The sequence below is a fragment of the Sarcophilus harrisii genome, chromosome 6 (genome assembly GCF_902635505.1).
Source record: "Sarcophilus harrisii chromosome 6, mSarHar1.11, whole genome shotgun sequence".
Taxonomy (NCBI): Eukaryota; Metazoa; Chordata; class Mammalia; order Dasyuromorphia; family Dasyuridae; genus Sarcophilus; species Sarcophilus harrisii.
This window is the reverse complement of record NC_045431.1, coordinates 97,708,852-97,726,668: the sequence shown is the minus strand read 5'-3', so window position 1 is coordinate 97,726,668 and position 17,817 is coordinate 97,708,852. Positions and strand designations below refer to the sequence as shown.

Sequence of the window (17,817 nt, the reverse complement as noted above, 5' to 3'; positions counted from 1 at the left end):
ATTTTAGGAAACAGAGGTCCGTCCATAAAGGAAAATGACTGCTCAGAGTTAGTCAGCTAAGTAGTAGCAGAGCCAAGATGTGAATCCAGATTCTCTGCCTTCAAAATAAGAAATTCTATAGCTTACACCACAACATTTTAAGCAACTTAAATGATCATAATTAAGTTTGTTTCATTTTATCCACAGCACTCTCAAGACTACTACCCATGCTATGACTTAACCTCATAATGTGGACTTCATTGACAATACAGGAAATCCATTCTGTGATTCCCAGTCTCTTATGAGAGGCACAGTTCACAGACAGAGAATAAACACTAAGCAAAGGCAGTTGTTACTTTTCGAAGGAAAATATGTCTTGCCCGCTCTTAGGAAACAGGTCTGAGAGTATATGCAAATGAGAATATTAAATAAGTTCATTTCTGAATATTTGCTATTCCTTCGCCCACTTTTTTTTTTTTTTTTTTTTTTTTTTAAAGAGAATGAAAATCTCTGAGGGCAATTATGTAGTGAAAAGTTCAAAATTCAGGTAATGATGACTTTAGGGACTTCCCTTTTCTTCCTGAACTTCAACTATTAAATTTTATAAGACAACCAATTACCAGGCCACGGACGAATCTATATAGTGGATTTTCCTGATTTCAGGAACATTTTTTAAAAAAGCAATGCTTTATGCTTTTCAGAGAAATTGGCTCCAAATGTTTTGAATTATATTATTGTTGATAAAATGTTATAATAAATTTAATAGACCACACTTCACTTTCAAGGTTATCACTCCCCTCACTACTTTACAAATACAAAGTTATGCCAAAAATGATGTTATTTTAGAGAACAATAGAGCCATAATTGAAGGGAGGAAAATGCCTAGGGTTTAATGAAAATATAGGAAAAACCCATTATAATATTCTACCTAATAGTAAATTCTTCTGTATGTCCCTGGGACTCCCCACTTCCCACCCCTTCATCAAGCATTCTATAATTTAACATAGTTATAGACATAGTATTTTAAATGTGACCTTGTTTTGAATTCACTAGAGAAAGATCAAAATAATTCTTGATATTTAGTACTGTGTGCATCAATGTGAATGTTAACAAAAATGTTTAAAATTAAGAGAATCAAACTCAAGAAAATGGGACATGTATCTGACATTCTCACCACTGGGCTTTCAAAGGTTTTCTTTTGCATTATATTTGTTTGTTTAGTGGAAATAGGTTTGGATCAGAACAGTGGTCATAATTTGGCTATCAAATGGTTATAATTAGAAAAGTACTTGAGCCTAGAAGCTGTATACTGTGTACTCCCAAGTTTTAGTTTGAGAGTTTTCAACATTTTTCTTCTCCTTACCTTCAATGAAGACTTCAGCAGATGTTGTATCTGAACCACTAGGATTCGTAGCCAGGCAAGAGTAACGTCCTGTGTCGTCCTCAAAAGCCTCTGCAATGATGAGGGTATGGAGACCTTCGCTCTCACACTGAATCTGGATGTCTGGGGAGTTCTGAAGCTCTTTTCCTTCACAGAACCATCTGTAGGTCATATGGAATTTGAGGGACAGAGCAGAAAAAAATAGTTATGTTTAAAACAAAGTAGATATGAAACTACACAGATATTACCAATGAGAATATCAGTTCTGCACTGCACTCTTGCATAACTGGATCTTTTGTGGGGAAAATGTGCATAGTCTTTCCCCAGAAAATACTTTTTCTTGTAGACTTTCCTTGTCAATCTCCATTTAAAAATATGGGATGTCAAAGCCCTAAAACAATGTAGTCTTATAGAATATGAACAAAAATTTAAAATGCTTTGAAAAAAGATTGGGATCTACCAATACACATCTCATAGTTTTATTATTAGACAAAAACTAAAACAAATGCTTCTTAAGCTGATTACAATTTAATCAAATAAGTAAATGAAAATAATTAGGAGAAAGTAGCTATAACCTTACTATTCTTTTAAAAATTCAGTCTATAGTATTTCCCACAACTCTAGGCTATACAATCAGCTTAGAAATACCAGATGTAATTTCTTCCACATTTCTGTTACTTTGAAAAGTTTCTAGTAGGCTACATGGCCTTGGAGACTTTATATAGACACAGTGTCTAAGTTGTAATTCACTCTTACTGGTCAGCTCTTTTCCTTTCCCAAACAACCAGAGACCTGGTGGGGCTGATTCTAGAGGGCCTCAGGTTTTTTTTTTTTTTTTTAAATACAGACAGAATTAGCTAGCATTCTTCCCCTCTCTCGGTCTCTTTGTCTCTGTCTCCCTTTCTCTCTGTCTTCCTCCCTCCTTTCCTCCTTCCCTCCTTCTCTTTCTTCCTCCCTCCCTTTTTCCTTCCCTCCCTTCCCCCCTCTCTTTCTTCTTTTTTTTCCCTCCTTCCTTCTCTCTCTCTTTTCTTTTCTCTGTCTCTCTCTCTCCCTCTCTTTTTCTCTCTTCCTCTGCCTGTCTCTGTCTCTACTTTCCTCTGTCTGACTGTCTGACTGTCTCTATCTTTGCCTCTCTCTTCTCTTCCCTCCGTCTCCTTTTCTCTCCCCCATCCCTTTACAATTTTCAACTTTCCATTTCCCCTTTCATTCTGTAAAATGAAAAATGTAGCTGTGACCCTAAAAACTTGCCAAGTCTGATTTATTTTAAAAGAAATACAAAGGAATTTGCCACTTGACACAAACAGAAGAGCTTAAGTCTCTTTTGACACATTGTCCATTTAACTACTAATCACTTCTTCAAGATTTTCCTTGAGACTAATCTTTCACTGAATTCTTTGGTCTTGGAATGCTTTCTTGAAAATTTAGTACTTAGGGACTGAATCTGTAGCCTTCCCTATATTTAAGGAAGTGTAACAGAAGTACACTATCTACTTTAAAGTAATAGAATATTCTTAACAAGAACACTGGTAAATAATGCAAAGGAACTTGTTAATATGGTATTTCTATTTGGTAGAAACTTTAGAGACATTTTTAAAGATGAATATTTGCCACTGATAGAAGAACAGAATGAATATAAAAATTAAGGATCAAAGCATAGCCAATTATCATCCTTTTAAATAACTGGCAAGTGTGATATATACTAGTGGTACACTTGTGAAACATGTTTTGTTATCAACTTAGAAGACAGTACTTCCAGATTTCAAGGTCTAATTAAGTTGTCCTTCTTCCAATCCTGTATTATTTTCTCTGCCCTTTCCATTCCCACTGCTACCATCCTAATCCACTCCTTATTACCTCATGCTTGGACTATTACAGCAGTCTTCTCACTGATCCCCCTGCTTTCCAACTTGTCCAATCCATCCTACACACCAAATGTCAGATTAATCTGCCTAAAATATGCTCTCACACATATCACTCCTCTGCTCAAAAGCTTCCAATGGCTCCCCATTGGCCATAGAATAAATCCTAACTCTTTAATTTGGCCTTCAAAGACCTACAAAGTCTGGCCCCAATCTAACTTCTCTCCTTGACAGGTACATTCTGCTCTGATCTACTCATTGTCTCTTAAATATTCTATGTGATTGCATATATCCTTAGAATACCATTCCTTTCCTCTCCACTTATATAAATCCAATCAATCTTTCAAGGTACTGGACAAAGTCCACCAAGATTCCCTCACAATCACAAATAGAACAAAAGTTCTGTATCTTTTCTCTGAAGTCCTAAAGCAGTTTTGTTATTCACACATTTGTTTGGTAATTAGCATAACTTTATATATTTCTGTATATGTACTTTTTTTTTGCTATTCAAATGATTGTTTGGTAATTAGCATAATTATATATATATATGTATATGTACTGTTTCTGACAACAAATTGTAAACTTCTAGGTAGGGGCATAATATTTTATGCTTCTTTGGATCACCAATAAATAGCGCATAGTCAGGCAAAGTTAATTTTTATTCTTGTTGATGATGAGAAAGATGACAGTCTCATCTCAGAACTTAAAGGATTCAGTTTTTATTACTCCTTTGGCAATGATTTCTCATGTTTACTTTCATACAATATAAGAGATATTCTGTGATTTAATCCTTGCATTGTTACATAATGTTTCATGGACTCAACTCTATTATATATTCTCTAAAGTTATTAACCTTTGAGAAATTATTAAACTTTTTGAACTTCCCCATGTAGAATATAATCTCTTTGAGTACAGGAATTTTTGTATCTGTTTTTGTCTTTGTATCCCCAGGGCTTAGTGGCTGCCATGTGTTATGTCATTTAAGAAAACCCCATTGAATGAATGAATAAATGAATTGAAAGCAACGACTTGTGTTACATTTCTTTGTTTCCCTTCAGTCCCTAGCAGAGTGGTATGTATAAGACTCATAATTAATATTCCTTGTTTCTTTGATATTTCTCATTACAAACAACCAACTATCCCATTAGTATTTCAAGAGGGTTATTCTTTGTGATCATAATGAATTAGGACCATTACCACTTGAGCAATGAAAAAAACCTAAGAAAAAGAGAGGAAAAATGTAGGCTAGTTTGTCCTGGACTTAAGACTTAGGAATGACCAAGTTTGGATCCCATCCCCAATATTTACTAGCTATGCGCCTCCATCTTCAACCTCTAGCAAGTCCCTTGTCCTTCCTAAATTTCTTACTTTGTAGAAGGGAGATAATAGCACCCATAGCTCGAATCTCACAACAACCTCGAGAAATAAGAGCCTTGAGAAATAAGAAGTCAGTTAAGACAAGTAAAACACCTTGAACAGCTTAAAGCACTTTATAAATTTCAGTTATTATTATTAGTCAATCAGTCAATAAGCATTTATTATATGCCAGGCACTGTGCTAAGTACTGGAGCAATAACAGTTGCTTTCCTCAAGGAATTCTCAATCTAATGGAGGAGACAACATACAAACAGTTATATGTAAACAAGCTATAAAGAGGATAAATTAGAGATAATCTCAGATAGGAAGCACTAACATAAAGGGGGATCAAGAAAGGCTTCTTATAGAAGGTGGGGATTTTGAAAAAAACTTTTAATTTCCTTCTTTTTCTTTTCTTTTTCCTCCTATCTCCTCCCTCCTCCCTCTTTTCTTCTCTCACCTTCCTCTTCCTAATCTTCTTCCTCTTCCTCCTCCTCATTCTCATACTCTTTCCTTTTCTTCTTCTACACTTTAATTGGGACTTGAAGGAAGTCAGGAAAGTCATATGGAGGAGATTAAGAAGGAGAATATTTGGGGGGCAAGGGGCAGCCAGTAAAAATGCCTTGAATCAGGAAATGGAGCAGCAAGAAGTGTGTGTATGTGTGTGTCTGTGTGTCTGTGTGAGGGGAAGGGGAATGAAGAGTAAATAGGTTGGAAAAGTAGGAAGGGATCACATTATGAAGAGCTTTAAGAGTTAAAGGGCTTTATATTTGATTTGATATGACCAGTGTAACATGTTTACTTGGTATAATACTTGTGCAATATACATATTAAGCATCTGTATGTACAGAATACAATGCTATCTTATGCAGCAAATCAGGCAGTCTTACTTCTGTTCTATAGGACTGATACAGTGTGGCTCGCAGAATCACAGAGTACAGCTGGCAAGAATCTTAGAAGGTCATTGAGTCCAACCCCCTCATCTACAGATAAGATTAACAGACAGGATTATTACCCAATAGCCTCTAACTGTACAGCTGGCACTAACTGTATAGCTGGCATTATACCTCATCTGGCCTACTATCTAGGCTGTTACTAATTATGTGGCCCTGGACAAGTAATTTTACTTCCTTGGAGACCCTAGTTTTCTTATCTATGAAATGAGAATGAGAGATGGCAGAGTAGAGGGACTAAAAAGTCATGATGGGAATCAAAAAGATCTGAATTCATGTTTTACCTGGGAAACATATCCACTATGAGACCATACACTAGTCACAATCTCCCAATGCTCTGGCTCTAAGAGTTCATGAAAGTTGCAAATTTAACCCAGTAGCTCATCTGCATCAGTGAAGGGAGTTTCCACATTGAGAATTCGGACTCACAGAGGAAATAAAAATGTTCACATGCTACACTCTCTAATATCAAACAACTACAACAAGGATCATAGTAAAGGCAGAATTTTTTTTAAAATCTGCAAAAGCCATTTATGTTCATTGCAAATTATAAAATTAGAAGATAATTTTTATTGAGAGGCACATTGTAATGGCTCATTAAGGTCAATTAAAGACCCAATTTTATGCCATTAAAACTTAGGAAGATAGGATATGATTTAAAAGAAAAAAGAACAAAAACCCCAAATGACAAATATCCCAACAAGTCTGAATGTAGAAACAAAAATCAATTATTCTGGGTCAAACTGCATCAGCTCCACCAGGGTTCCTGAGATTAAACTGTACCTAATTTATGGTTATATATGTGGTCATATAATCAGAAGAGATTCGGATTTCTCTGGAGATCTGTGTTCTGCTCTTCTCTGTACTGTGTGAATTGGCTATTTTTTCACTCTTCTGCCATAGATTTTCTTGTCCTTAGTTATACAATAACCATATGCTTTTTGAAGGTAGGCACCATGTTTTATACATTTTTGTATCATAGGGCTGGATACATGGATACATATGTAGCTAGATGACATAATGGATAGAGCATTGGCTTTGGAATCAAGAAGCACAGGATTTAAATCTGAACTCAGATACAAGTTGTCATTTAACTTGTCTTTATCAGTTTCCTCATCTGGAAAATGAAGGATAAAATGGCATCTCCTTACGTCGCTAGGTTTTTGTGAAGATAAAAATGAGATAATAGCCATAAAGCACTTTGCAAATCTTAAAAATGTTACCCAAATAATTATATAGTAAGAACTAAACAAACATTTGCTTTGTTAATTGTGGTGATAATAATAATTTTTCTCCTGAATTATGGCTTTCATAACACCTATACCTTTATCAATTTAATCCTGTTCCAACTACATTGTTGCTTGTCTTAATCTCTATAATTTTTTTTTGAGTTTTAGTATTCTCTCTTCTTGCACTTGGGCTCAAAAGATAAACTTCACCAGTACAAGAGACTAGACAGCAATATGTCTGAAAAAAAAATTTTGGACATTTTGATGAATCACAAGCTGAACTTGAAGTGACTATAAACAAAAGCTAATGTGCTATTGGGTTGTATTGAGAAGTAGAACTTCCAATAGCAAGGAAGTCTTGTTATACTTTACTCTGTCAGAGTGCATATACAGTATGTGTTGAATTCTAAGGGTCACCTTTTAGGTGACCTTGAAAATATCCAGAGGAAGACAATCACTATGGTGAAATCAAAATCATAAGAAGAGCTACTTAAAAAATGGAAAATGTTTATTTAGTCAGGAAAAGGGAAGACAGCAATATGGGAGTGAGGGAAGAGAAGGGAATGATAGCTGCCAAACTTGTTTTATCTGGCCTCAGGGTTGAGGAAGGGGTGTGAATATTAGTTATGAAGATCCACATATAGGAAAAACTTTCTGCTAATTAGAGATGTTCAAATTTAAGGAGGGCTGCCTCCAGACACGGTGACTTATTTCTAATTGAGGTCTTGAAATAAAACTTTTTTTTAAAGCCTCAAAATGATACTACAAAAGAAAGAATAAAAGGATTCTACCAATACAGAAATAAGGTTACATGAATTTGCAAGATGAAGTGGAAGTCAAACAATTAATTTCTCATGTGGTAAATCAAACTTAATTCTTTTTCTAAGACATCTACAAATTTAGACTCTACAATACAGTTGGTGTTATTTATTGTAATCATGTTGTAGTGAAATTTCTTGATAGTCATATTTCTATCAGTTTTTTGGCAAAGGATTCAAGTATTTACTACAAATTTCTTAGAAAAGAGATGAAAGTCATGTTTGGTGATTATATGTTTGACTGCCTTGAATTTTTCCCATATTACATTCTTGGTGCTAGTTTAATTATTTATAATATTTATATCATAATATAAATTATAATATTATATAAAATATAAAGGATTATTGATTTTTTTATACTGCAGGCATTTCTTGGCATTTCCTGTACTTTATCTAAATCCTCCCTAATACCAAAGAAAAACAATTAAGCAAAAACTAATGGATCAAATAACCCTATCTGACAACATAGTTGTCTCTGTAGTTGTTCATATCTTGACTGAAAGAAAGGAGAAAATAATTTTGATTGTATAGTAAGGTGAAATGGGCTCAAATAATGATAATTTGGTGCAAATCACAACATCCTTGGGCCTATATTTCCTACTTTGCATGATGAGAAGGTTAAACTAGAAAGGTTCTGAGGTAGAAAGGTAAAAGAAAGGACTGATCAAAAAAAAAAAGGACTGATCAATTTATACACTGGATAATCAGGCCCTTGAAGAGTGAAAAGCTGGTGATATTTAGAATAAGCTTGTGGAGGTTTTAGGGATATAAACCTGATAAGATAGCAACTGAAAGAAGGATATAGATTTACCAATGAATTTATATTTACATTCTAGTGTTCTTGTAGGGGATAAAGCTGAGATTTTTGTATGAGAATATTAACAACACTGAGCAACATAGAGACTAACATGACTGCCTTGAGAAACAATTCAACAATTCCACTGACTGTACTATGGGCATTTGCTCAGAATCACTGGGGAGTGGAAACGGTTGCTTTAGAACTGGAATTGAAGTTAAAGTAAGGAAAATTTAAGGAGAGGCAATATCATATGACCACTACAAGAACAAAATGAATAACTTAAAAACACTTTTTTGCTGAACATAAAGAAAATAGTTTTGCACAGTTACCTCAATATAGTCGACTGAGCACTCAGTTATTCTATAATTTAGTCAAATTACTCTCTAATTTTCTTTTGAGAATTGAATGTGGACCTAACTTGAAAAAAAGTAGAAAAAAAATACAACTTCAAATGCAAAATTTAAAAAGAGACTTTAAAAGTTTTAAAATTTTAACTAAGAAATATGTTTTGAAATGTGCTTCAAATCAATTTGAAATGTACTTCAAAAATCAATCATATGTACCAACCTTTATGAAGTATTTACAGCATTATGTTCTAGTCATGATGCTAAGAGATAGAGAAACAAATAGGAAAAAATACAATTCTGGCTTTGAAAAAACTGACATTCTAACATAGAGGAGGTAACCTGTGGAACATGTGAAATGGAGTGATATATAGAAAGGTCTGGAAAGATAGCTGGGAGCTAGATGGTGAAAGGCCTTATATTTTGAATAGTGTATTTGATACAAATAGACTCACAATAGAATATAAATAATAGAGATCCACTTTAGGTTTTTAAGAAGAGGATTGATATACTCATGCCAGTGTCCTGAGAATATCACCTTGGTAGGCATATGGATGATAGTTTGAAGAGAAGAGAGAATGAAGGCAAATAGACAAATTAAGAAGTTATTAACAAAAATCTGGACAAGAAGCATTGAGAGCTTGAGTGAGGGTAGTGATATGTAAGTAGAAAGGAAAAAGATCTAAGAAGGATTATGGGGTAGTGACAAAACTTGGCCAATGATTGGGTAAAACAGAAAAACTTAGAGCTAAAAGTTCTAGTCTAATATAGCACCTTTTGGTTAGCATGATGATACATGCTTTTAATCCCTACCATGTGGAAAGGCTGTGGCTGGTGGATTCCTTGCAATTGGGAGTTCTAAGCCACAGTAGGGCTAATGGTTATTATGTGTCCCCTCTCAGTCTGGCACTACTATATTGACTGTCCCAGAGTGGATGGTAATCATATTGCCTAAGGAGGAACCAAGCAAGTTAAAACTGATTAATGCTGATTAGCATTTTGATTGGGCCCATGAATCGCCATTTCTATCCAGCAAGATAGATGGTCATAGTTTCAAAATACAACAAAGCAGCACCTTGTTGAGTGTAACTATATTTCCACATTCAGAATTGATTTTAAATGATATATTCTTTAGAACATTTGGTGAATGTGGTGCTCTGGAATGAATTCCAGAGGGAATCTCTTTTTCCTTCATCTGCTTCCCCTTCAGGCCCCTTGCCAGATTTTTTCTCCCTTAGGAATTTAGTAGTTATGAAAGGTCACATGCTGATCCCACAATAAGACAGTAGTATTTACTAAACTAAGATACTGTGGCACTATCCTTCCCATTAGGGTATTGTAGGATGGAAATATGAGAAGCTGTTGTGTATGTCAAATGCGGCATTTAATTCCTAGCTTTCCACATTCCAAGGATAGCCTAAGAATGACAGCTGACTTTGGTTTGTCTCACACAGGTTTAGATAAGTGAAGCCAAAGCTGATTGAAGACCAAGGAGTGATTTGGTTTCAGAATAAAAAGGCTACCACAGAATACCTAAGGATGGAGGGACTGCAGCTGTTTGAAAACCTTTGGTAGCTGATAAAGGCAGCACTTGATCCCTTTCTTGGGTAGTCTTAAGGTTATGGCCACTGAGAGGAGTGGGATATCTGTCTCCTACCTCCCACCCTTTATGACCTTGAGACAGAGTTTTAGGATGGTGTGTTAGGACTGGAGAATGCATATGGCAGAATTTAAAGCCCTAAAATTACTCACAGATAACAATGACTCATTTTTATGAGAGGCAACTCAATTTTTAAATGGAAAAAGATCCACTCTACAGGCTTAACACACATAAATGGTTTACACTGTTTAATGAGGATTATTTATACTAAGAAAAAAAAAAAACCACTGATAGAATTAACTTGATTTACAAAGTGATCAGCACAATGCATTCCAATATGCTAGAGTGGATAAAGGATTGGTCTTATAGTTCAGAAGTACTGGATTCATGTCTTGTCTTTGACACCTACTGGTTGTATCACCATGGGCAAGAAACTTAACCTTTCACATGCTTTAATTATATGCTCTCTAAGGCCATAAGGAGAAGTTTATGTATATCAGTGAAGGAAGTTTCCCCTTAAGGAGTTCTCTATACCTAATGAAATCACTGCAAATCACCTCCCTGAAATCTATTCTAATGTCACCATTTCTAGATCTTATCACCTCAGTCCATTTTAGTTTTGTCATACCACATTTAAGTTATAACAAAATGGTATTATAATGTAAAATGGTTTGCTATTTCAATACAATGGTATGTTATTTCATTGAATCTTCACAGTAAGGCTATGAGGTAGATGCCATAATCATCTCCATTTGAAAAAATGAGAGAAGTTAAATGACTTCTAAAGGAAGCATCAAAGAAAGGATGTGAATTTAGGTCTTCCCAACTCTTAATCCAATACTCATTTTGTCCATGGTGCCACCTGATAGCTCATTACTGTTGTGTTATTTTATGATGAAATCTTTTGTGAATTAGAATTTAAATAACTGCAATTATAATGGAACAAAGTTTAATAGCTATTTTAATTCATCTTTGGTGGTTAAAGGCTTCTAAATGTTGATGGACATTTCAAACTGTGCTAATTAAAACATATAAACTATTCTAAATCTTAGAGATCAGGGGATAGATACATAAAGGTTGTTTTAAAAATATTTTGAAAGTCATTAATTTTTTTCTTTTTTTTTTCTTTGCCTCCTCTCTCTTCCCCCTCCATTCCATTAACTCTCACCTTGAAGAACACTTTGATTTCAAAGGGTAGTTATTTGTGCTTGTAAAGAAAACCAAAATAACTATGTAAAAAGAGTCCTGTCTTGTTAGGATTCTTACAAGATACTAGACAGTGAAATTGATAGAGACAATAATTATCTAATTCAGCATGGTTCAGTATGATTGATCTGATCGTACAAGGAGATGTTATGGGCCAGAACTTGAAACAAGGTGCTAAGTAAGTGGAATTGAGGAGACAATGGTTAAATCTAGTTTAGCATTAATTTAATCCTATATTAAATAATGGTTTCCTACTGATATAATGATTAGTGTATACACAGTGTGGGGCATATAAGGAGGAGCTGTCAGGGCCAGGAAGGACAAGCATACTAGAAGCTTTCTGAGGCTGAGACAGATTCATCCATCTTCCATTCTTGTTGTGGCTGGAGGCTGAAGAACAAACCTTTGGATTCGGAGACATTCAGAGAGAGCTAGAGGCTGAAGCTGGCAGAAGCAAAGGACTAGTGTCAGGAGCTCTTGGACCATGGAGAGAGATAGGCCTCTATTAAAGCTAACCAGGCCCCAGGAAGGAGAAAAGACTTTGAAGGAGACAATAAAGGATTTGGATTTTAACTCCTGGCTGCATTTGGGGTGATTACACTGAACTGAAACTAAGACTACCTCCAGAAGCCCCCAAGAAACCTGCTCCCAGAGAATATTACATTTTAGAGAAGAATATTACATTGTCTATATATTTTTTCTGCACAACTGATTTATCATTTTTGGAGAGGTTCATCATTTTGATATGATAAATATGATATGATAAAGATATGATAAAAAGATGGTAAATGTCAGAACCCTATTTCTTCCATCTTTTTTCTCCATCCCTCTCTCCAGCTCCTGAAATCGGCAAACACATGGTTTCATGGAACATCATGAATGAGACTTAACTCCAGAAAAGAGTGCTTTGAGTGCTATTATAAAGGAGCATGAGGATGGAAAGGAAGGAACCCTAGAGACCACTGATGTAGCAATGCAATGTTTATATATGCCAGGTGTTCCTTTGTCTCAAAGGGATAGTAATACTATCCTAGTAATAGCATGAGTTTTGAGAAATGCCAGAAGAAAATGGCAGCTTGTGCCAAAGAAGAGTTTGCTTTTGCTTAAGATCAAAGTAGGGCCATCTGCAAAAATAGCATCATATATACTCACAACAAAACACCAAGTAATTTATTAATTAATTTAGTCTTTACTGTCTTTCTACCAATAACTCCTTAACTTTTAACATGTGTTCACATTAACCACAGGGCACACCATATTTATTCTGTCATCTGGATTTACAGGCAAACTGAAATGAGGCCCTTGTCTAAATTTACAATGGCTATAACTTCTTGACCTCTTGGTTTGAAGGTCAATAGTTAAATTTCTGTGGACCACAGATGTACTTTGACCTTAATATTCAAAAAAGTCCAATAAAGAGATGAACTAGTTGAAATCCAAAGCTCAGGAAATGTTGAGAGAGATTTTGGAGACTCATACTTAACAGGTCTTTCTCTTCATGCTCAAGTTATCAAATTTATTCATGTCATCACAAAATTCATGGACCAAATCTTGGCCATGGTAATCCACAGAGTTAATATTATCCACTAAGGAAGAAAAAAGGATAAAAACAAAAACATGTAATATATCATTTAAAAAGTGGTCATTGTTTACTTATATAAAATTGGTACTATATGCTATATCTCAGAACAAAAGCCTCTGGTGGACCTAGACTGTGTCACGCTTCTATTCTGTTGAGTGACTATAACTATGCATATTATCACTTCCAAGGTGAAAAAATGGCAAATGAAACCATGAAGTGAATGAAGCCCATAATAGTAGAATGTAATTTTCCTCAGGGCAGGACTTGTTTCATTTGTGTTTGTATATACCTACAGGACTAACAGTGAATTCGACATACTCGAATACTTAGATGGATCTGTGATTTTATGACTGGAGGTGATCCTTTGAGTAATGCAGATCACCAGTCATCTGTTCTATACAACTTTTGTCTATTTCTTCCCAGAAACTGTCCAAAGGGGGTCTATCCTAAGTGCAGTGATTTTCTCCCTTTTTTCTGTTGCAATGAGAATAACAATGGTACATAGGGACTGTTCACAGCACTCATCACATGAATAGTCCATCTTCTTTTTTTGATTAGAGATTTATTTAGAAATATCTTCTACACTAGTTTTTGTTTACACTTCCTAATTAACATGTTCTGTCCTACTCACATTCACCATACACACTAGGTGCTTGATAAAGGAATGCTAAAAATTGTATATTAAGTTGCTGTTCTATATGAACTTGTTTACATTTAGAATGATTTCTTCAAGTTTTCCATATGCTAAATAGATATATTATTTTCTTAGGAATCAAAGCTGGAATATACAGTACATCATTCCCATCTTTCATTCATGTTGGGCTGTTCATTGTAACATCTTACTATGTTTTCTGATCTACCATCTTATCCTAGTAGAAGACATCCCTCCCCTTTGAGGCAGTTAGCTCATTGCAAAAGAAACTTGGGAAGGCTTGATTTTAGCTTAAGTAGACTTTTGAGACCATTTGTAAATATGGTTCAGCCTCATAAGTAGGTAAGAGTAATTTCAGGAGTTCATGGGGGAAAGAAGTAAAGAAACTTTTCTTTCCATAGCTCATTCCTTAGCTCTTAAAGGAAACAGTGGTTAGAATGGAGATTCCCTACAAACCACTTTCTTCCAGCAGAGAAAAAAGAACCATGGCAAGTCCTGACAAGTGGTACTTCAAAGTTACCTCGATGTCATGAAAAATTGTGCTGACTGCTTCCAAGTCATCAAAGCATGGGGGGAAGAATGGTTTATAGATGCCCAGGATGAGACACTGCAGCCATAAACCAGCCAGAGGTGTGCATTCGGCTATTCTGCTGCTACAGTTACAGTTGCAGGTGGTTATTAGTTATTGTTGAAACTTGGATTGTGCACAAAAGAAGATAAAACGGCCAATGTTTTATTGAATAATGCTGTCAACCTTCCATGCTAATGCAGCTTTTGCAAGAGATGGGATGATTACTGCAGAATTATGAAGCCCTGGAGGACTCTAGCCTAACTGGGGAAAAGTGGCAGCTGCTACATCTGGTCTCTCCACTCGATAGAGTTAACAGAAAATCACGTGAAATCCAATGCATGAACTCCTCAATAGCCCAGCAATAATTTCTTTGCTCTTGACAGGTAATTAAATTGAAGACTTTCTTTACAACTTCCTTTTCAGCAGTGGAACATCTTACCCTTTAAGTCAAAGCATGGAAGACTATCTAAATTTCTCACTAATTCAGTTGTCAGGACCTCAAGAGTCCCTCTATCCCCATTTGCCTTCCTTTATTGTTCTGCCAGATAATCAAGATTTATTTGATAAAGGGGATAAGAGGGGGGGAGAAAGAGAAAGAGAGACAGAGAGAGACAGAGAGAGAGAGAGAGAGAGAGAGAGAGAGAGAGAGAGAGAGAGAGAGAAAGGAAGGTAAAATCCATGCCTTTCAAAAGACACTGGAGCTTAAGTTTCCCAAGATTCAATTTCATCCATCTTTTGGGTAACATGACTAGCTAAAGCCCCTATCGAGCCAATGCCAGCCACAGTTTATTAGGATAGGGAGTGGCGTTTCTGTCTTTTAGATCTAATTTACTTAAGGACTGAAGAAAATGTGGCTGAATTTGCTCTCCTCTGTCTGGCCTTCTCCCCAAGTGTTCTCAGGCTCAAAGGTGAAACCAAATGGTTGCAAACATGAAGTCATGGCATTGGAACACAGCTAGTGTTGTCCCCAAGGAACCACAAAAGAAACTTAAACAGAAGTATGGACTGTTAGAGGGAAATGGGCATACCCATGGAAACTATGGGTAAAGGGAATTTTTTCCCTTTCCTTTTTTTCAAGTTAAGATTAAGACAATCCCTTTTTCAGGTCATGACTTTCTCAGGTCTTGACTTTTGGTCAAGAACCAAAATTGTTGAGATATAAGGGCAAGAGTGAATGGTTCCAATGAGACTTTAGGAAAAGAATTATAGTGATGTGTTTTGTCCCTTGAGTATGGTCAGACTAGCCCTCCTAAAAAGGGAGAGAGCCTTTATTTAACTTTTTAACAAAAAATTTTTATAAAATATTCTAACACACAAACAGTAATGTGTTGAACATATGATTTGGATTAAAAAAATAAAACAAAACAAAAACAGGAGGACATGCTTCTATTGCTGCTTTAGAAATTGGTCTTTTAAAAAGACATTTTGATTATGAACACAGATCATACCAAATTAACAAACATTTATTAAGCACCAGATATAAAGTAGCTACTTTGTATCTCATGAGATGATTTCCTTTTCCTTTGCTCAAATACTATAACCAAATACTACTTTTTAAAATGTATAGAAAAAAGCAAATCAATTTTGTGATGAAAGTTGGCTAGTCAGTGTAATTCTCTCTTGTGTGTGCAGAGTTCAGGAAGGAAATGGCAAGGAGGAGCCATGTGGTATAGTGAATAGGAAGTCAGGACTAGTCAGTTTTATTAAAGTACTGAGAAACAGGTCTGTTTCCACAGCTGAATTTTAAGAGAACATGTCTAAAAGCATTTTCAGCTCATTTTTCTTATTTTGTTATTTTTAGCATTATGACAAGATAATGAGTTTTTTTTTCACCTTGTGATTGAGGAATTGAATGGCAGGATGGAATGGTAGGAAGAGAGCAGGATTTGGAGGCAGAAGGTTTTGGTTTGAATACTGGCTCTGTTATTCACTACCTGTGTGAACTTGGGCAAATGACTTGTCCTTTCTGGGTCCCAGTTTCTTTATATGCAAAATGATATGTTGGAATATATGACCTCCAAAGTTCATTTCAGCTCCAAATCTATGATCTCCATGATCTTATAGATTTCATTATGGCAAAATCAAAATTCTCTTCATTCAAATCACAATGAGGACTTTTTGTGCCAGATCACCTTCCATCCCTCTGTAGGTAACCTGAAGTATATCCATAGCTTTAAAAGTCTCATCTGATCTATTTTCAGTGCCTTATCCCCTCTCCCTTACTTTCTTGTGGCTTCTGAAAGCATTCCTGGGAGGAGGGCAATGTGGTAGACAGCTGTCACCAAAATCTCCAACCTTTATCCCACTATGGGAAATAGAAAGGGAGCTGATGACTAATGTGGAAGATCTAGTTCACAAATCAAAGATTTAAAGCTGAATTGTCCTTAGAGAGAATCTGATTCAATTTTCTATGAGTTCTTAGTGAAAAGACTAAAAATCCTGCTAGATAATGCTGCTACCAAATCATGTATGTTTCTTTTAATTTCTTTGCTCAAGAAAAATTACCCCAACTCTAATGATAGCTCATCAGGTCAGTCTGCATTGCATCAAATAATATTTGTAAAGCCTTTAGTACAATCTGGCATATAGTAGGTACTTAATAAATGATTGTACCCATTCCCCTACATGGCATTATTAATTTTCAGTTTTAAATTATCATTTGAAGTTGTCTGGGAGAAAAAAAAACCTCACAAAGCTTAAAATTATTTTAGTTATTTTTTGTTAAAAAAACATTTCTTGTGGCTTCTTGAGATCATCATGCAAAACAGTATTTAGAATATATGTATATGTTATTTAAAAGATATATGATTTAACTGATATGAGAACTTTATCTATTAATACTGATTGTGACCCTTTGAGTAACCAAAAAAAATTCCTAACTTTATGTTGGTTATGGTAATGAGTCTTTCCATTCCTAGCTTGGATGGGCTCAAAGAACTGAGTTTATTAACTCCTATCAGAGTTGTTCTTTGTTAGCCTAATTTCCAGGAATCTAGGGTCACATCCATGGTCATTTGTAGGTCATTATAGTCATTATCATCTTCTTCATCCTAGCTAGAACTTATATAGCTTCTTAAGATTTTCAGAGTGTACAAATATCTAATTTGATCCTCACAAGGGAGGTACTGTTATTATCACCATTTTACAGATGAGGAAAGTGAGTCAAAGCTCACGTGATTTATCCAAAGTCAATAAGTCAGTATGGGTCTGAATCAGGAGTAGAACTCAAGCCTTCCTGAATTCAAGTACAGTGCTCTATCTACTGGACTGCCATTTATAAAGAACTACCATTGACAAAAATGCATCAATAAAGAACTAGTAAATGACTTCAGTGGAGAATGCCTCCATCTCTCTGTAGTGTCTACCAAAGATACATTCATTGAATAGTCAATTCAAAGTCATCCAGCTGTCTGCCATCTTCTAGATTATATAATAACATGGCAGCAACATTTTAAAGGGACTCTAAGACAACAAAAGGCTTAGCAATC

At 35.3% G+C, this 17,817-nt stretch overlaps 1 protein-coding gene across 3 annotated transcripts in view; it reads right to left on the bottom strand.

The window, feature by feature from the left end:
* PALLD (palladin, cytoskeletal associated protein) overlaps window positions 1-17,817 on the bottom strand; it is a 470,544-nt gene that overhangs the window by 276,734 nt on the left and 175,993 nt on the right. For all 3 annotated transcript variants that reach the window (XM_031943909.1, XM_031943906.1, XM_031943908.1), the window contains exon 3: window positions 1,343-1,521. In XM_031943909.1, the coding sequence (XP_031799769.1) occupies window positions 1,343-1,521 (179 nt within the window). The remainder of the gene's footprint in view (window positions 1-1,342; window positions 1,522-17,817) is intronic.